The 21,684-nt window shown below is 39.9% G+C and overlaps 1 protein-coding gene across 5 annotated transcripts in view; it reads left to right on the top strand.

Annotated features, from left to right (window-relative positions):
* The window catches only part of ltbp1 (latent transforming growth factor beta binding protein 1), a 156,255-nt gene that overhangs the window by 21,832 nt on the left and 112,739 nt on the right, over positions 1-21,684 (top strand). For all 5 annotated transcript variants that reach the window (XM_042433005.1, XM_042433004.1, XM_042433002.1 and 2 more), the window contains exon 3: positions 11,453-11,789. In XM_042433005.1, the coding sequence (XP_042288939.1) occupies positions 11,453-11,789 (337 nt within the window). The remainder of the gene's footprint in view (positions 1-11,452; positions 11,790-21,684) is intronic.

Raw genomic sequence — 21,684 nt, 5'->3', positions numbered from 1 at the left:
TTATTCAATCACATGTGATTTGGGTCATCGTATAAAACTTTTACATGACTATTAGCTCATGGGTCGTGGCGTAGTAGCTAGCAAAGGCAATAGGAGAAGGTGAGTATTTGAATTTCCCAATTTCGTAGTTTGTGTAATAAAATTTTAAATTTTATTTACATTTTTAAAAAGTGTTTCATGGACAAAAAGACAAATATACACATGAACATAAAAGAACAGAATAACAAATACTACAAACTGAAACCAACAACAAAAATAATGAAAAAAAAAATTTGTTTATATTTCCAAGTATGGTTGAAATTTAATTCATTTATGTTTCCCTCGTCTTCCTCCTCCTGACCTGCTGTACATTGTGCTCATATGCAGAATATTTACAAATGAAGTTCATTCAAACACAAAAAACAAACCTGGGGCCAGGTAACATAGGTTGGTTTTTGGGTCTCTGGGTATATAATGAAGCTGCCATTTGGTGCATGCTCTAATAAAAACCATGGTTACAACTTGGATTTATTTTCATTGCTCTAGCCATCAATTACACCAGTTATAACCTCATACTCACCAAAGTAATTGATGAGACTTGTGAACACGGCAACAGGGCAACTAACACAAATGATCAGACAATCAAACACAAACTCCCATGTTTACCAAATACAAAGAACAGAAAAAATGGTAAAATTTCAAATCAAAGTGTGTAGACTCAATTTTCTTTTGCAATGATGAATTATTAGAAATGTTATAGGCCTCCCAGCCTTCCGTGTGTTTGTCGCCCATTTGAGGACCTATATTTAGGGATGTCACCAAGATTTCAAGATATCAGCAATTTCTTTAGTGATTACAGTGTTACCAGAACTGATGGCTAGAGCTACAAATCTAAAAACTAAGTTGTAATAAACTAGTTTTCGTTTTGAATTGAACTTCAAGTTGACAGAGTGTACACAATGCACAGAGAGCTGATGGTGGGAGTTGGAGGAGTGGGGGTCAGTAGTGAGTCAGTAGGGGTTCAACAGCCTGAACGGGCATTGGACCCTTTGTATATAAGATGGCAAGCAATATTAACCAAAATGTTTTTCCCTAGTAGGTGTTTCATTCTGTTCCGTTCTTGCCATATCATACAGAATTAACGGTTGTGACTTTATTAACTTAGACCATCTTCACATTGCATTCAGTTCTAGCCAGCGTTACTCATGGTCAGTGTCCCACTCTAATTGCTCCCTGGAACAACACAAACTAGGAACAACAGTACTTTTTTGCCTAACGATGAATACATCAATGGAGTCGAGTCAAAGTAGATTTAGTTGATGACTGTGAATAACTTGGATATGTCATATGATGGTGTCTCAATACCGTCATCATTGCTGGCCAGTGAAAAGATAAGTGTTTCTCTCACCCAGAGGATTAGTGAGGCCCATCGATTCTCAACAGACAGCCTTATCAGAGCTAATCTGAACTCTGAGGGCCAGCAGTGACTCAGATAATGTGGAATTCAATACCTCATATATCGATGTCATATCTTTCCACCGCTACCTGCTTCTGAATTCAGTGAACATCTGTCCCAGCCACATGCAAGGTTAAACAGGCTGTTGCAGTTACCCATAAAGTTTGAGCAATTTTCTTTCCCTCACTTAGGAATTTTAAGATCTTGCAACAAGGCAGTGACACAAAGAAAATCATTATGCCTCTCAGTTTTTGCTTCTCACCTTGGATCCCTACCACATGCACATAGCCCCACACACACACACACACACACACACACACACAACCCCCCAAATATTTTTAACTCTTACAAACCCCTAGCAGACCTCAGTGTGAGTGGGTGAGGGGTTCCCTGCATGCCAGGCCCAGCATACTGTGATCAAAAGAGTGAGAACATCACCATGACTGATCTATTTCCTGTCCCCAGCTAACAAGTAAATTACCGTCACTTAGTCCGTCACCCTCGTCACAGAACAGAGCCCTTATGTAGCTGACCTCAGTCTGAGAGAGAGGGAGAGAAAACTATTCGTAGAACAGATGGCAGCCTCAGCTCCAGGCCAGAGAGGGGTGGGGGAAATGAAAACTATTTACGCTAGTCGGAAAAGAAAGCAAAAAAGCTTCGCCCAAAGTGGAAAATTAACTGTGGGGTTATTTCAAAATGCTAACATAACTCAGCTCCGGGGGGGAAAAGACAGCAATGATGTAATCTTTGAGGTAATCTTTCTATGGAGGAGGGTTGTTGGGGGGTGTAACTCAACTGATATTAGATTTTGAAAGTAGACACTAAGGCATATACTTTTTGGACTGAGACTGAATTTAGACCCTACAGTACAGTATATTGTGTTAGAACATAGAATGGTCTGAAATTTGAGCACTTCCATGCTAATGCACTCTTTTACACTATAGGATCAAAGAAAGCCTCAAATGTGTTGAACACGTTCCAAAAATGAATTTAATTTTTAGGTGATATCTTAGAGTCTTTTTGAAAGTGTCATTGGTTCAGTTTTAGGATGGTTATGCCTTTCTAGACCAGGCAAAGAGATGGGAGTCGAATGTCAGAGGCGACAACAGTTACAGAGTTAAGGCCCAGTCACACCCGTAACTGAGATCATTTAATTTCAATAAATTTGCTGTGAGTAGTGGATTCACTTGTGTGGGCAAAGTTGACCAAACGCAAACCATCTTGACAGCGCTGACCATGAACGCTCTTAATACATCCATGACCTTTGAGACAACGGAGACCCAGAGACTCATAAATGGAGGAGGCTATCATATTAGCTTTCAAGCACAATTCAATATGATTTAACACTAACCTTGCTGTAACAGAGTAAAAACTGCAGCATGGTTTAGATAGATCTACAGTATATCAATACATATACAAAATTAAATACAAGTTAAAGGTAGGGCCACCTGGAATATGGATTTTAAGATTGGTCAAGGTTGTACCTGAGAATGTTCATACGTGACATTTAATGTAACCTTGCCTGATGAGATGTGCAAAGTGGCCTTGAAAATAGATACTGTGTGTGTAACCAATGCCATAGTCTGCAGGTTTACACTTTGTACTAAGTTTGGGCCAAAACCTAAAAAAAACATTCTGGGACGAGCTGTTCTGCAAAGAACACGATGGCTGGCTAAAAACAAGTGTACCTCTACAGAAGTCAGACACAAAGTATAAACTGAAGGAGGGTGTAGACTCTGAGGAGGAGTGCTCCTAGTACAGAAGGGTGCGCCAGTGCTCATCACTATCTCAGAGATGCTGCCGCCCACGTGAACATACTGCAGCTGGCCACTGAAGTATTGCTCAGTAGGCAGCTGCATACATTGTAGGTATGAGGCTACCATGTTGGGTGTAGATGAATTGCTAGATTGCATTGGAACTGGATGGTGTTGAATGCATTGTAGAAATCAGAGGACATGACTGTCAAGGTCTTGGCATGCCTCAAACAAGTGACAGAAGTATTTGTGTGAAGAATAAAAAAGAAGGCTTGTCTCAAAATGCTGCCCACTTTCACACCTCTGCACACCTGGACAGTCACTGTGGAAAGTGGACGTGATTATAACTTTACAAAACATCCAATGAGACATAGATTGTTAGATAGAACCAGTGCAGTGCCCATACAAAATGTGCCTCTTCAGAATGGGCCGATTGCTTAATATTATAGAACCACATATACATGTATGAATTAAAATAATAAGGATTCAATAAATTAAATGGTTTAAATCCAGACAGAGACTTCACCAGTGAGACTAGACTGAGGTTGAATTGCAGAAGCAGTTTACGGCCTTCCATTTGTTGATTCTGCTGCCAGTCAAACATGTCTGTGCTCCTGTTGGCTAGTTTTAGTGCCTCCGACCCTGTGTGTGTGCTCGCTCCTCCATCTCGGGCAGCTCAACTGAGCAGGATGTGTGCCTTTGTCCCGCTCAGCAAGACAGAGCCCAGAAGCCCCACCCTGCTGTGGTATGACGGTGTATTTATCAAACAGCCCCCATTGCACAGGAGCTGATCAGTACACTGTTCGCTTGTTTATTCAACATTAATTAAACATTTCACATGTCCAAACAACTTCACACTCGACAATGCACTTCCTTGGGTCCTCACCAGTACACCCGCCAAGTGTAAAGTCAAGTCAAAGCCCAGAAGCCCCGCCCCACTGTGATGTGATGGTGTTTATATCAAATAGCCCCTGCTGCACTCAAACACAGAGCTGAGCGGCTCGCTGTTTGCTTGTTTATTCAAAGTTAATTAAATGTGTCACTTGTCCAAATTGCACCAAAGGAGCATCTGTCTTTACAGTAAATCATCTGTTGAGTGTCTGATGGGTGTTTTATTCGTGCTTTAGAATGTAACCGCTGTGAGACAATCAGAAAATAACGTATTTCTGTCATTCACGGGCTTTCTCTCTCTCAGAGAAAGCTTTCCAGCCTTTCTGTCGCTGGCATGTGCTCTCGGCTCGCTTGCCCTCTCTCTCTCTTTTGCTCTCGTCTTTTTTAAAATGAGTCAGAAAACCCACAACAAAGCCTAACTTTTAACGTTATCAAACAAAGAGAGATGTCGTCCCCTTGACTCGTCTCATGGCGAGTCGAGTCGTACAGCTCTGATCATGAAGTGCTGTCGCAAAACCCAGAGGGCCTGCCCCACTGCTGCAGAGTGGAGCGGCTTATTGCTTGTTTATTCAGAGTTTAAGTTTATTAATATTAATTGTGCTGCGTGTCCAAATTGCCCCAAATTTAACACTGCTCTCCCTTTGTTACCCAGCCATACACCCACCAAGTGTGACGTCGATCTGATGAACGGTTCAAGAGATATGCGAAGGACATACAGACATACAGACATACAGACAGAGATTCCTTCCTTTACCAGACAGACTAGTGCCCATTCAAAATGTGCCTGTTCATAACAGGCCAATATCTCAAAACCTAGAGAGAACAGTGCTCCTCCCCTAAACACCACAAATGTAGTAGACGCTACAATTACCGATGTTCCCTAAACGCCTCACACACAGGCTATCAGTAGACGCTATAATTTACCCGTTTTCCCTAAATGCCTCACATGCAAGCTATCGGTAGATACTACAATTTACCAATGCTCCCTTAACACCTCACAGAATATCTGGAAACTACAATTTTAAGTTGAACTTAAGAAACTTCTTTCAATTCATTCTCTATAGTTGTTCTTATCACTACAGGTGATTATTCTTATTACTACAGGTACATTCTACCTGTACATTTCAATGGCAGAATGGCGCTGTCCGTATTTCCGCTTGTTGAATCCACGTACAGAAGAAGAAGCAGAAGCAATGTTGTTTATGGGGTATTTTTATATATTTCTAAAAAACCGCTCAGCCAAACAACTTCACACATTGACATTACACTTCCTCGTTTCCCCAGCAATCCACCTACCAAGTACGAAGTAGATCGGATTAACAGCTCTCAAGATACATGAACGACAAACACACATACATACATACAGACAGACGGACACAGACCGAGAGATAACATGAACTCAATGCCACAAGTCTGAAGTAACGGAGAGCAATGAGAGGTCTTGTTTTTGGTTCTGGGACAAAGCTAGAGGTCTTCACCGCTTAGTTACCCTCCTTAAACTCCAGAAGCTTACAGAAAAACACAGTAATCAGTTGTCATTGCCACTTGGATGTTGAGCTGAACCATAATTAGAATTTTTCTCATGCAGTGTAATGCAGTACCTTCAATATGACTCCAATGCAGCATGGATTCCACACAAACAAAATGTTTCTTCATACTACACAGAAAATCATCATATTACAATCAGATCACTTCAGGTTAGTTTGCCCCCAGGCTAGTGATGTTGTATAAATTCTATATATATCGTTCAGTCATATCCATCATACAGTATGAGGGGTGTCCCAGATCTGATTTTTAATAGAAGATGTTATACATCAGACAAAAAAAAACTGCTGGTCTGGAAGAATTTGGACAACCTCAGAGAAAGGTATCTTTTCCTCGTGCCAGCAGATGTCTTTCATCAACCATGTAGTTTTCCCTTCATTAATCATTTTCACAAATCTCAAAGTCACTAATTAGACTAACAAGCTTAGTGAGGTGGTGACACACCCTCACAGACCCAGGGGAGAGTGAGAGGGGCTGGCCTCTTTCTGAGTCATTTCTCCTGCTGGCTTTATACACACGCACACGCACACACACCACACACCACACACCACACACATACACACAAGTGCACACACACACACACACACACACACAGCAGGGCGTATCATTTGAAGGTGGCCTGGTGTGTGTGTGTGTGTGTGTGTGTGTGTTCTGTCCCTCACTACTTCAGCAAGTCAGTTTAGGGTTAGGACTTTAGCTAGTTAGTTTTTGGTTTAGTATAGTATTACTTATGGTGACCATTAAGATAACAGTGTGTTTATGTTAAGAAATGAATATAGTCAGAGGAAGGTCCAGGCGTGTGCGCGTGTTATCTGTGATCAACTTCCTTTGTATGGTTTCTCCAAACATATCTTTGCATGTAGGTGCATGTGTGTGTTGAAATACAGCATGTAAACCTCTACCGTGTTGTCTTTGAGGCAGGCTTTGTAGATGATGAATGGATGCCCCTATCATCTGCCTGCAGAGAATAGAGCCCTGTGTAATTACAGGCTTTTTACTGGTCTCTTTAGCCCCCCTCAGACATGCACCCCTTTATGTTAATCTGGTGGCAGTTTAACATGTTGATGTCACGTCTGAATATGCAACATGGTCACTTTTACTTGCACTTTGCACAAGGGCATTCCTACTGCTTTGGACCTGTAACATTTTCATCACTTTTCATGATGATATAAGTTTGAACTGAATGCTGTCAGATGAATGTAAAGATAAAACAGAAAGTTATTTTCACTGTATTTAATTTCACTGTTCAATGAAAATTCTATAAAAATGTATAAGTGGATTCACTGTGAGGAACGGTGACATAGTGGTCATTATTTATCCCTATGTTATCCATGCAAGCGCACAAGCTCAGCGCGGTAGGTCTCGGGCGCAAGGGCTGTGTGGGCGTCTCCATTCACACCTGCTATTTTGGTTCACTTATGTGCAGCAGCACAAAGTGCAAGGGTTGGGTGAAGGTGAATATAGATCAGTGAGTGTGGTGATTAGTAAATACTCTCTCAGCCAGTCACACCACTGGTCTCATAGCTCTGAAATAACTGAGCCAATCACAGTGAAGAATGACACCATAGCTCAGCAAATGGAAATACGCTTTTTCAGGAAATCACACTTCTGCAGCCAGAGACAGATCATGTGGGTTTTTTTTAATGATTTGTACAATGATGATAGAAATAAATAACAACATTTGTTGAAGCCATTAATATGATTGCATCAAACTGATGCTATTTCAGTTTTATTTCTACTGCATCTTACATCGTAAATGGCTACATCATCCAGGACACAAAAGCTCTCGCACCTCAATGCATTTCAAGAGCAAAACATGAATTGCTGCTTTTGTTCAGAAAAAAGTTGGAAATGAGACTCTGATGAACTCTGGTAACCCCACGTAAACAGACAAGTTATAACCAACCAGACTGATGTGTGTAGGTGTGTGTGGTTACTCTGTAGCAGCCTGATGTCATTTTCAGGTGATTTAATGACAGTAAACACAGTTAATGGCTGTACATAATGGCTAGGGATGGGGGGAAAAAATCGTTTCTAAGATGCATCCTGAATGCGGGCATGGACAATTCTGCATCGATTCACAAATGTCAAAAGTCAATTTTCTAAATGTTAGTTAATAACGTGATATTGACAGAACAAAAAACTCAACTGTGAGGGCAGGGCAGCTGCAACAACCAGACAGTGTACAGCGCACGTGCTAGAGTTCATCTTCACAAAAGGCAATGGTTGCAAGCATTTTTTGATTTAATTACTAAATAAATACCTTTGCGAGATGAATGTGAAATATATTGTGAACTTTCTAGCTTCCAGCTTGAATCAAATCGTGACATTCCCAAAGATTCCCACCCCTAGTAATGGCACTGTGCTTTGGTGTGACACTTCTCTAATCAAAGGCTGCAAGGATTTCATGAACTGAAGGAGAAGCTTCTCATACAGTATAAAGCAGCTGTGGATAACAGATACGGTAAGAATCAGCCACATTCATCAATGCAGAATGACTTACTGACGTTCCTACTTTAATCTCATTAAAGTATTCTTTATGCCAATTTAAACACATCTACTGGTTGAAGAGTGTTTAATTCACCAGATTGGCTGCGAAGAGACGTTGTGCCTTGAGAAAAATAGAGCCCTCCTCCTTTCTATCATACCAGCTTTAACTCACCCCTCACTCACACTCTCCCTCTGTCCGCCAGCCAGTTGTTTGTCCCTCAACAACCACCACGCTGCCTGTTAGATAATTCTGCACAATTCTAGTTAAAATGAGAATCATGATTTTATAGAGATCACAATTTTCTTCAAAATCATTAGTATCAATTATAAGTGTGTTGTCCACTCCTTTCAACACTTGAAAAATGTCACTTAACGTTCAAGTATAATATTAGAGCAGTAACCACAACGTGAAGAACAGTTGTTTTGCAGTGGTGACCAGAGCCATATTTTTGTATCACTAAGGTAATAAGTCCTCATAGCAACCACTGTCTGTTTCTTTCAATGTCATATCTCTAGAGTGGTATCTCTCCTTGATGAAGCATTTTAACCAGATAACTGCCCAGTTTCTTTTTTGTTGTTTGGCCCTGACAGTTGTGATTATACTAAACTACACTAAGTGTACTACACCTTTCACCTCCTACAGCTTGCTGGACACAGTTTTATTATGTACATTTTAATTAAAAGTGCAGAAGTGATATCACAATGTTTCAAATTGTGACATGATATAAAAATGATTCATTGTTAGATTACTGGCCAAACCTACATGACATCATGTAACATGACAACCCTCATAGTTTTTCTCCCGTTGTGACAATGGAGTTTTCATAAAAGAAAATTATGCAACAGAAAATAAAAGACATGTTTTTTTTTAACCATGCTATTGTTGCCTAGTTGTGTACATGATATTATTTGCATTTGATTCGTGTTCAACTGAAACTGACTTTGGAAAAGAACCTCAACAACATGTCATCCTGTTTTCCACTCTGAAATGCACATGAAGCTCTCCTGCTGTGTGTGTGAACATGTGTTGACATGTATAGTAGCAGATAGTTTTGGAGGAGGCTAATAATGGCATTGAAAAGACCTCTTCAACCAGCTTTAGTGATAAATGACTGAAAATTGTTGCCAGCTGAGATTACATCATACATGTAGCATTGAGGAAGTGTCAGAATTTGTATAGTGTGTGTGTGTGTGTGTGTGTGTGTGTGTGTGTGTGTGTGTGTGTGCATGCGCGCACATACAATTATGCTATGTACATGACCTAGGGATGCACGATGGCAAAGATGGACTCTTTGCCGATATTTCCAACTCATTGTGGCCAATTGCCGATGCCGATACCGATATATACACATATTTTTGTATGTTCAGTGTTATGCATGCAAGCATAGATTGTAGTAAGTATGATCAAGAAAGATAATATATGAAGGAAGAACTTAGGAAGACTGGAGTTCAGGAGCTCAGCATTAAAACTTTAATGAACCTGCCAAGTTGGTGGAGCAGTAGAGTTTTCTTTGGGTTTATTAGACAGACAGGATTAATGTGGAGGATTTAATCTCTGGTTCACACTCCGGAGCAGAAGGTGGCGGTCATGCACCTAATACGCTGGTTGCCAACTGCCGTTATAAACCAAAACGAAGAAGTTTGGTTTCTTTTCCATACAGAGCATGAATGTATAATAAGAGTTGGATAGGACGCCGCTGCGCAGCCTTGCAGCCAATTTTTCCCAGTGGCCACTCGTGGTATTGCAGTGAAAAATCCCCCTGCGGCCCAAAAAGGATTTTCCCCATAGACCACCATTGTAAAACAGACGTCTGTAAAACTGTTGACAGGATGCCTCGAATTGCAAACAACGTTAATTATGACTCTTTCTATAATGAACTTTTGATCCATGGAGGTTTTATGTTTGCAAAACTTTTCTCGAGCCGAGAAAAGCAATTTAAAAATCTGTGACGTCATCACAATGTAAAGTCTATGGGCTGAGCGGGAACTCGTGGGCGGGGCCAGCAGGGGAAACACTACTGCGCATATTCAGTGGGCCGCACAACACGAAGCAAACCCGGAAGCTAGAAACTTTTTTTGGCGTATGCGCCATGCGAGCAATTCTTATAGGACTGAATAGGCGCCATTTTTAGTCCGGTATCCAGCTCTTATAATACATCCATGATACAGAGTGATACATGTATCATGTAGTTGTGCTGAAATTACATCACGTTCACACCTGCAGTTGAGTTTACTTGGTCTACACCAAAGAAAAAAAATTATTGTTGCCTTTTAGCTGTCGCTCCATTTTGTGCTCACACTGCCTCAGCTTTATGTCAAAATGTGAGTTTAAGCTCCTTGGTAAAAACTTCTCACTATAACCGTGTGCTAGTGACTTCATCCCTCTCTCAGTAGTCCTGTCTATTGAAGGACCAAACAACCAGACCAAGACTGGTTTGAACTCAGATTTGTCTGATGCATGAAGATTCCTTTATCTTCACGTCTGACAAAGTCTGATATCACTGGCCATCATTAAAGGTACAGTTGACATCTCTGCATTTTAGCAGCTTAAGCTAACATTAGCTTCAAACTGACAGGACGAGCTGTGTGTGTTTTAAGCTTAAAACAATAATATGATGTGCTTAATAGTTCAATGGGAGATGATGATTCAGGCCTGTCATTTACACTCAAAAACTAACTAGCGACCTGTTAGCTACATGTCTGAAATTGATGATTGATCATTTATTTAGATTAAGACCCACCACTGTGTTGGGTTTGTATTCAACCAAATTATTATGAATATTATTAGTAAAGACTGCAGTCAGACCTCATATGTCATAAATAATGTTGAATAGGAAGGAACAGGACAAAAAAAGAAGACGGGGTATGGGAAATTTACTTTTTGGCTGCTATGCTTCACTGGTTTTTAATGATGATCGGCCAAGATACATGGAGTAGGACATAAGAACAACACATCTCTGTAACCCACCGTTTCAAGCAGTCTCGGTCTGGTTGTTTGGTCCGCACCAGTTCCATTGATGGCTGTCACACCAGCCTAAACAAACCAAGTCAAATGGCAAATGCACCAGAGTTCCCTTGAAGCCCTACATTTAAAACAGTGATGATGTATGATATTAAATTCCTGACAGAAGTGTGATTTAAGCATGTTTCATACTTTTACCTGTGTGTGCATTTAAAATCATGAAAAGTCGGGTACAGTTTATCCATATGCTTACATCTCTTTCCCTGTGTTTTTGTATGTGTGACCTCTTACCATCATCACTCATTCTCCATCTGTCTCTCCTTCCTCTCTGTCTTTTCTTCTCTCTTTCTCCTCTGTCTGGGTTTTGCATTGTAGCCAACTGCTTCCCTCAATGCCAGAACGGAGGAATGTGCCTCAGGCCTCAGCTCTGTGTCTGCAAGCCTGGCTCAAATGGGAAGGCATGCGAACAGAAGACGGTGCCCACACACCCCTTTCCAGCACTGCCTGGGAACGGACCCACCAACGGCCACACCACTGGTCACACGAATGGACACAATGTGGTACCCCAGCGGCCCATACCTCAGCAAGTGCCTCCTAATGGTTATGCCTCTGCCCCCCCTCCGGCTAACAACATGGGCCAGATGAAACTAACTGTCAAGCCGGCCCCCCAGCTCGTACGACCACATTACATCCAACAGCACATCCAACAGCAGTAAGTATCCCACTTTGATTCAGCTTTTACTTGTCCATGCTGTCTTCTGACTATTGGAAAAGGTGTTAGAACAACTCAGTCCTCCACTGTGGAGCTGCTACTGATGTAGTACATGTCAGAGGAACTGAGTCAATCAAGCATTACAAAACTACAGAAAGATCACAAAATCATGTAAAAGACAACACTCACATCCCAAAAACACAACTCATTCACAAATGTTTTCTTATTTTCTCTAAGATTTATTTGAGAAAACAGAGTAACTATACATTGTAATAATAAATAACTGTGTTTTTCCCCCTGTGGTAATATTTGTGAATCAGGATGCTTTATAAATTTGATGTCAGTCATTAGCATAAGGAAATGTCCAAATACAAGCAGTCTGATTTAAATTTTTTAACAGAAAACCATTGTCGGCTGTCAGGCTTAGTATGAAGATCAGGACATAACACTTGTGTGCCGTGGATACAGAACTCACAAATCTGTTGCACTCTCAAATGTGTGACATTGCACATCAGAAAACTCAAATGAAATGTGGTAGAATCATGTTTTCCATACATAACCTTAACTACTTTAATCCAGTAGTTATTGCAACCCAACCCTTTCCCTAAGCCTGACCAAGTAAGTTTTGTGCCTTAGCCTTAACTATAGCTGTAGCAGATGAGAAAACATTAATATGAATCTTTTTGTAGCATGGTTTTGAAAGGCATTATCAAACTATGTCATCCTTCTGGTAGGAATGTGAGAACAGAAAATGCTTGTATGGGATGTTTTGGAAGGCATTTACTACGTTTTTGTTTAGTTTGGATGACTTGTTGAGCCACAAACCATAAGAAGAATTTGTGCACATCAGTTAATGGGTTCTCCTGACCATTTCTACACTTTGTTTCTACTTGTGAACATTTTGGAAAGAAAGAAAATGTTTATGAATCTGACAAAAGTTCTTAATTTGTTCTTACGCAAAAGTTAAGGTCAAAACTATACACAGACATTTCATTAATAAGGTCCATTGTCTGTAAATCACAAGAGGCAGATCAAGTACAATAATACTGATAAAATACCATTACATATAATACAGTGAATACAAGACACTACAATGTCAATCTGGCAATAAAAATGCCAATTACCAATCTTACAACAAAACCAATGCCAATAAATCTATAATACATACAATATTACATAGAGCCATAAATGTCCAAAAACATCCAATCTAACATTTTGTGAGCAAACTGTAATATATAACAAACTACAGCTGCAGGCACAGAAGACTTTCTGAAAGTTTTTGTGGACCATCTGTTGGTGTTTAACTGAGTTTACCATCCAGAGGACGCCCATCATATTGAAGAACTGAACCTTTCCCTAGGTTCTACACTTCATGACTATTTTGAGCATATTAGGAGCAGTGCCAAATATAAAACCAGCCCTCTTAATCAGCTTCTTAATCCTATTTCTATGATTAACTGTAATGCTATTACTCCAGCATACCACAGCATAAAGCAGCCACTGACCATGATGCTTTGATAGATAATATCAAATGGCTTACCTCAAAACAGGAGTTTATAGCCTTTTTTGGACTGTGAATCGTATTTTATATGAATTCATTTTTCATTTATATTGTAAAGAACCAAACCAGGACATGATCAATTGAACAGGAAAAAAAATCCACTCTTCATTGCCAACAACTCTTAAGAAGTCCCTCAGCCAGTTTTATTGTTAGAGTTAACAGTTTGGTTTACATTGTTTCCAGTTTATTAGTATTATTTGCTTGGCTGACAAGCCAATAATCTAATGTACCATTTAGAATGTAAAGTGGCCATTTTTGATCCAAGTAAATAAACTATTGGACATGGTTTGATATTAAGAATACATGAAAAATTTTCAAATACATCAGCCCAATATCTCTTTACCAGTGTACCTTCCACTCACAAACCTTTATATCTGATGCAATTAACAGCTTTGTAGCAGTAGTATACTGTTTTAAAGTTGCAATCAACAAAAACAAAGCACAGCAGCCTGGACACTGCTGAAGCTGTACCTCTACTGACAGCAGCTTGCCTCTGTTTTTCTTCAAGGTCTTTCTTGTTTCCTACATCTTGTCTGGTTGAGATTGGATGCATAATTCTACACAGTACATACAGATCAAGACGGTAATGACAGACTACTTACCTTGAATATTGATCAGCGATACATCAATCAGATACACCAGATCAGTATTAGAGCCGACACAGATCATATTGAGCGGATCGGATATCCACCATGACGATGATCCACATTATTTCCTTTTTCAATGTCATTATCAAATTAAGTGTTTCTGCTATTAGTAACATTCATCGCATGCCAAATGCTAGCTTAAGAACCACAGCAATCCTTGGCCCCATATTATCTTACATTAAAATGATCTAAATGTGAGTTCTACCTCCGACCTTTAGGTTGGAAATCTCTGCCTCGAATGACTTAAAGGTCCAGTGTGTAGGATTTAGTGGCATCTAGCAGTGAGGTTGCAAATTGCATCCAACTGAATATCCCCCCTGCCTTCCAAGCGTGTAGGAGAACCTACAGTGGCTGAAAAACTCATGAATAACGTGACAGACCCGCTACAAAGTCAGTGTTTGTCCATTCTGGGCTACTGTAGAAACATGGCGGTGCAACATGGTGGCCTCCATGGAAGAGGACCCGCTCCCTTTGTAGATATAAAGGGTTCATTTAAAGGTAACGAAACCACAACAATTCTTAGTTTATGTGATTATACACTAATTAAGACATATTAAATATTATATTCCATTTTTGTGAAGTCCATTCTGCTAGATGCCACTAAATTCTACACACTGGTCCGTTAAAGAGCATGTAAGAAATATTTTATATTAACAGTGAATCACATGACTGCTTGTATGTGAAAGGGGTCAAATCACAGTGACAAACCCACAGAGAATTATCACTTGACTTTCTCCTCAGCTCTACTGGGACTTTTAACCTCTTTAAGCTCTTTGTTTTGGTTTTATGACCTGCAACTTCACTGTTTTGTCCCTCTGACTGCTAATGTCAGTGTTGTTTCCAGCAGCAGCAGGCCACTGTACACTACCTGCCCAGTACCAAACTGCAAGTGGACTGCTAACAAAATGGCCATATCAACTTAAAAAGTGATATGTCAGATGTTGTGTTTATAGCTTGTTTCTGCTGCCCCCATGTTGCCAGAAAATCAGTTCATGCAGGTTTAAGTGTCCTGGGGAGAAAAAGCTGGATTGTAACTGCAGTGTTTGTATTCTCTGTCCAGTTCAGGTTCGTATCAACATGAATCACATCCAGATGTTTGTTCACTTAACATTTTGTCAGTTCTGGGATTTAATTTCTGGGATCTTGGCCTTCCACTTTTAGTTTAATTATCTGTATGGAAAATCTAGTATAAGGAATCAATCCTCACCAATGTGTTTTTGCTTCACACCTTGTCATAGTTTACCAATGGAGTCCAAATGGGATGGTTTCTGTCAAACATTACCCCAAGCTGGTATGAGGGTTCATCTGTTGATAATCACACAGACAGTGTGTTTAGTAGCATGCTGCCTGTTTGACAGCATGGTGAATGGTAAAGCCTGCAAGCCAACTCTGCACAATTGCTGATCCGAGCTCAGGGAATATTCTGTGTGTTTTAAAAAAAACATGGATCCCTCAGTGTGAAGGTTCTGTTATTGCGGTTTGCCTGGCCAATACACTCTCATTATCACCATCCATCAGTGTAATAATAGGTAGGATTTCTCCCTGCACTTTCATAAGTGGAGTTGAAATGTCACCAACTCCTGCTGTGGTTAACTATTGGTTTGTTTTGCCTGTCACTACAGCAGATGATTGGAGAATGTGCAGTCGCATCAGACACAGTGAAAATGGCCCCAACACCTTGTCAGGTCCAATCGGTGAATATAGACTCAAAACCAATCCCTACGCCCCAGCTCTATGTTAATTGCAACATGTTGATGGAAACATCCAAAATGACCCAGCAGTGTCAAGTTAGATGTCATAGATTAGACCAGACCTGTGATATTGATGAATGATATTTAAAATATTAATGAATACATTTTATGTGCTCAGTTTTACATGCACTCTGTAAAACGATCAAGAGGGGTTTTTTATGCACTGCTCCGGCATCAGTAATTGCTACCAGATCTGTGTCCTCGAAAGCTGCTCTCAATTTGCAGAAAGGATTTATCTCTCACAAGGAGCTATTCTCCTATTGGTTCTAGCAACAGAGCGTTTTGTCATCTGATAGGATAAAAAATAGGGCAATAAACCCCAGGTAAGTAACTTCTCATCAGATCAGTTGGGTGTGCACAAGCAGCTGAGTGAAAGAGAGAGAAGTTTTATGACAAATCTGCCTAAAAGCTGTGCAAATGTAACAGATTTGAGATCATATCTAAATACATGATTTGGCTGATATGCCCACAAAAATTATCCAGTGTTTTGGTGCCTTTTTCTCAGAGACCTCACAAGAGAAACTGTTCAATGTCTCAGTGTAATTTTGAAGCCTTAATCTAATCTGTGTGCTCATACTGTATAGATAAGATTGCAGATTACAGTTTTTTTCTGCTCAGGATAGTGTTTTGGAAATACTTGAGAAAGTGTTGTCAGAATTCCAGAACAGGGTAAATCTGAAAACGTGTTTTCATTTTGTCCTTTCATCCCCATTTATCTGGCATTGTCCACCATCGAAATCGTCATAAAAATGTAGCTCTCCACAGTGGATAAAATGCACAAGAAAAATGGCTTTAGTGTGGGTACCTCTGCATCTCTGTGTAATTGCTTATTTTGTCTTTTAGGGTTGCAATCCAGCAACTGGAATTACAGTTAGTCTTGATTAGTCGGTGGAATTTAAGAAATGCTTTAAAATACAAATTTTATTCTGCTATACAGCAGAAATGGAAAAGTAGGTCAATGACAACACTTGTGTTGTGTGATCAACTATACAAGAAACATAAAACAAGTGATCAGATACATTAATAAACTGATATCTGTCTATCCATCCAAGTCAGTTGTTTGTCATTACTTTTCAGAATGACTAATATTGGGGTTTTCTGATCTTACGCCCTTAGGATGACATCATTTGACAGTGCCTTCCAAAACCATTACAAAAGCAAGCTACAAATAACTGTTACAAAAGATCATAATGATTCTTATGACTGTTTTCTGATCTGCCACTTCCATGGTAAAGGTTTGGTTAGGTTTATGCACAAAAACTGCTTGGTTAAGATTAGGGAAAGAATGTCGTCATGGTTAAAAGAAAGTATTGAAAACTGGAAATGAGCAGGTCCCTGATGTAACAGTCACATGCATTATTGACCCATCAATCTAACCCAAACCCTCCACTACAAGGTATTGTAGCTTAGTCGCTTGTCCGTTTAACGTTAATATAAGTCATATTTAGGCATTTGAACAAATGGCTGATGCTATTCTTGGGAGGACAGTTTAGTTTTGGCAAGTTGATGAATGTCTGCCCTGTGCTGGATGCTGGTCTTGAAGAACTGGAATAACGCTGGTCTTGAAGAAGTAGAAGAATTTGGGAACATTTTAGTATTTACAGACAGTGTGCAGTGCAGTGTTTTCAGACACATTAAAAGCAGATCACTTAGCATTAACAGACTTCAAAAGGTAAATCCCACACCATCACATTACTTCAACCACATTACTCCAGTTACAGACAAGAGTATGTCTATGTTTCCTTGTCAGGTAAACATAGACATACCGTAAGTCTTTTTAGATATTTGAACAATACTGTTGCTGTTTACTGGAGTTAACTGGATAACCTTTTAAAACATCTGGTTTTGGGATTTACCATGCGGGTAGCTCCTTAAACTAGTAAGTGCCTTAAACCTACATTCTTTCTAATGGCCAGCAGGGGGTAACTCCACTGGTTGCTAAAAGAAGTCCAATTGGAAAGATCCTGCTTCTCACTTGATTTATTACCCCAGTAAACACTTTCCTAATGAGTTTAAGGTCTTCGCTATCGCTAGTTTCAAGCCTTCTTCAATACATGTTCATTTTGTAAATTATGGTTCAATTTAAAGTAAAATTGACGATAAAACAGCGCATGCTTCAGGGCATGGCTGCCTTATGATTGTTGTTACCGCAACAACAATGTCTGTAACGTAATGTGACATGGCGTAACCCCAGATTCACAGAGTATAGGCGTACTTGCCATTATTTGACAGTGTGTTTTCAGTTCATGAAAGTTAATTATAACATTTTGGTCATCTAAAAAAGTTGTGTTCAGCATTTGGTTGTGCTAAAAGACCCTCCAAGGAGTTAGATGTTCAGTTTTTCTGGTAAGTACATTTAGTTTGAATGGTTTTAAGCCTGTTTTTCGCTAGTGAAAATTGGCATAAGCATTATCACAGTTAACCATATTCTGTAAATGCCCCGTGCTAACCAAGCTAGCAGCCAGCGCTAGGGTCTGCTCCACCCTCTGGTCCAAATATGGTCACTTCTGGCTCCAATAATCGAAGATGGTGATGGTCCAATACAAGATGGCAATGGTCAAATCGCTAAACTCAAGTCTTCCAAAGGGCAGTCTGCAAACCAATGGGTGGAGTCATTGTGACTACGTCCATATTTCTTTACAGTCTATGGGATTTAAGAAAAGTTATCTAGATAACTCAGTTAACCTGCTTCTTAGAACAGACCCCTGATAACAGTGGCAATGACCCAGTTTTTTGCCTTATACCATAAAACTTTTTCCTTTAGAAAATCTTTAGAAAACTATCTGAAAATGTAGTATGGATCAAACCTTGTAAACAGAATTTTCAAATTAATCTGTTGTGGTTATTTTCCACAATGTGTATGGAACTGAGATGACAAAACTGATTCCCTTTCATTATTTCTTGTGATTAGCTAAGGCAGGCTGACAAATCCTTTAACATGTATTTAGTTGATGTTTCCATTTGTAAACCAGATAAAGATTAGGTTCCACCAATATATATTGAATAATTGTTATCAATACCAGTGTACCTTTCATACACTCAATACCATCCACTAGACCAAAGTGAATTAAATTAGCTTTTACCAGGGACCACAGGATCAGGAATATTGCTATTAGATTTTGGGGACCCCAAAATCAGATGCATTTGGGCTTTGAAACTAGGGTTTATTATAGTGAACTATAGTGAAACTGTAATGGTTTTACTGTGGGTCCTTTTTGAAACCATTCTCATTTATTTAAACTGTTAAGTGATGAATCATATAAGATGTGGCCAGTACTTGAAGAAGGAGAAAAAATGAACAAAAGGGCAAACACAAATGTCCAAGTGTTTTTGTGTGTCAGCAGTAAGATGAGCAATTGCATTGAGATATCAGTGGCACTTTGCTGCAATTCCCATTTGGTTTATGTGTGCTTATAAGACTAGAATGTGATGCAGAGTGCTTCCCCATCATTGCAGTCCAGCCCATAAATCATGGACGACAGGTTAATGCTATTGTAATGGCTGTCACTGTGGTTCAGCTGCAAGGATCAAATGTTGCAGCTGAAAGTATGGCAGCTCTAACCCTCAAAGGTGTGACACTCGGCAAAAAACGAGAATACCGCTCAGAGTAACCCAGTGCTGTTTCCCTCGTGAAAAAAAAATACACTTGAGTTTGATATAGAATTGCAGCTAGAGAAGACCCATTATTTTTACAGGGGTGTCAGTTGTGGCCCTGGACAACCCCTCAGATTAGCTGTTCTGTACTGTGTGACTGAGTAAGATTCATTGGATGATCTGGAGAAAATAACTCTTAATGAAATGTTGTACAATAGTTGTGTAATGAATGGCTAGATCTAGTTAAGCTGCACTTAATTTAATATCCCAAGATATTGACTCTGTATTTAGGATTGTAGCCTTGTGTGCAGTATATTGTATAGGCAAATATTTGTGCCAACTGGTAAATTTGGTAAATCAGAATTTTAAATAAGTATGCATGAATTTAAACTGAATTTGTATGTCCTGTTCTAAATTTCAGGTTGACAAAATTAATTTGACAAAAAATGGGGCACAACAAATTTCAAATTTAACAGTTTAAGTAAAATTGAACAATACTGATCACACAAGATACAATGCCACACATTGCTGAGATGTAGTAAATCAAGCAGTTCATAAACAGTGGCTAGTAGCAAAGTTAACATTCAGTCATTAGGTGGAGGAATGGCTGCCAAATCTTCTGAAACATTTCCTCTCCAGCAGATATATTACACCAAATTTTCTCCAGATGTAAGTTTCCTTTGCCACAAGTAAAAAGTAGAAACCTGTTCAGATGTCCAGGATTGTAGCAGTAGCTTTCTGGCAAACAGTATAACTATTCTACACAGTACCAGTTCAGACAGTCCAATCAGAGTAGTTAGTGGGGCTACAGTGAAATTATTGCTAAAGACTTTAACAAAATGATCAAAATGATTGTCAGACAGACAGAGATTGACGGACTGATTGGTGCAGCGTTGGCAGTAATACGGCCATTGTAGCGGACTGTAGAGTTGAAGAGGTAGCTGAGCCTGAAGGTGAACCTCTCAATTTACTAGTTTATCAGTCTGTGCTCCAACTCTCACCTATGGTCTTGACCTTTGTGTAGAGACAGAAAGAATTAGATCATGAATACAAGTGGCCAAAATTAGTTTCCTTCACAGGTGTCTGGGCTCAGCTTTACAGATAGGGTGAGGAGCTCAGACATCTAGAAATAGCTTGGAGTAGAACCACTGCTCTTTTGTTTGCAAGGAGCCAGTTGAGGTGGGTTTGGGCATTTGATCAGGATGCCTCCTGGACACCTCCCTTTAGAGGTTTTCTGGGGATGCCCAACTGGAACGAGACCCCGGGGCAGACCAAGAACATACTGGAGGGATTTCGTATTCCATCTGCCCTGCGAACGCCTCAGGATCCCCCAGGAAGAGCTAGAGGACATGGCCAGGGAGAGTGACAGGCTGCCTTACTTAGCCTGCTGTCAGCGCAACCCAGAACCACATACTTTCCCAAAAATAGATGAATGGAAGGATGAATGATTGCAACTTCTGACATAACAGAAGCTGATGAGAGAATTATGCTCATATTTAAGTTTCAAAACCTAACACACTAATTCAGAACATACAAGTTCAGTCTGATCAAATTCAATTTCAAAACTCAAAATTCAAATTCAATTTTGCAGGTCAGGTCTCTGAAGTCAAATCATAAAGAAACTGGCACATTGTACTGCATTCTAGCAATGATGGGCCTCAATCAAATGTGTATCCTGCAGATTATTAAAGAGACAAACTTCAGTCAACCAGTCAAACAGCCAGTTACCCGGAACAAAGCACTGGTATACAGTGCAGAGATATTCCTCCTTTCCCTCCCTGCAGTCTGCCTGCCATCAGCTGCAGTATTGCTAATACATGAGAAGGCTCTGGTGAGGTTCAGTGGGTTCATTACGGTAGACCAGAGTATGTCAGCTCTCGTGGGGAAGAAGACTTGGACAGCCAGAGTGTAGAGGTCGGCGGTGGATTGTGATTGTGGCCAGAGCAGTGAAGGCCGAGACTGAACAGATTCAGCCCCCTTTACACACACACATACATATACACACACCCTACTCCCTCAACCCTGACTCACCGATCTGTTTATGTAGAAATGAGTAAAATCTCCTCTCTGATATTTAAGACTAGCAGGCTCTTGTAACCATTCCTTGGATACCCTCCAAGCTCTTCTCTTACTTTTTTCATTTCATGGCGCAGTCGTTGCCAATGCATGCAGCCATGCCAGATATTTTGTTGAGACTGGAATGAGATCTTATGTTTATAACCTTTCTCTTGCCGTTACTATTCTCTCTTTCTCATTGCTTAGGTTTGAAGCTCTTTGTTGTTGCCATATTTAGGACCAAGCTTCTATAGAAGTAGTAGTTAATCTGGTACCATAACTATTGT

This window comes from Thunnus maccoyii, chromosome 14 (genome assembly GCF_910596095.1).
Source record: "Thunnus maccoyii chromosome 14, fThuMac1.1, whole genome shotgun sequence".
NCBI classification, from domain to species: Eukaryota; Metazoa; Chordata; class Actinopteri; order Scombriformes; family Scombridae; genus Thunnus; species Thunnus maccoyii.
Note: the sequence above shows the minus strand (reverse complement) of the source record. Positions and strands in the feature narration are given on the sequence as shown.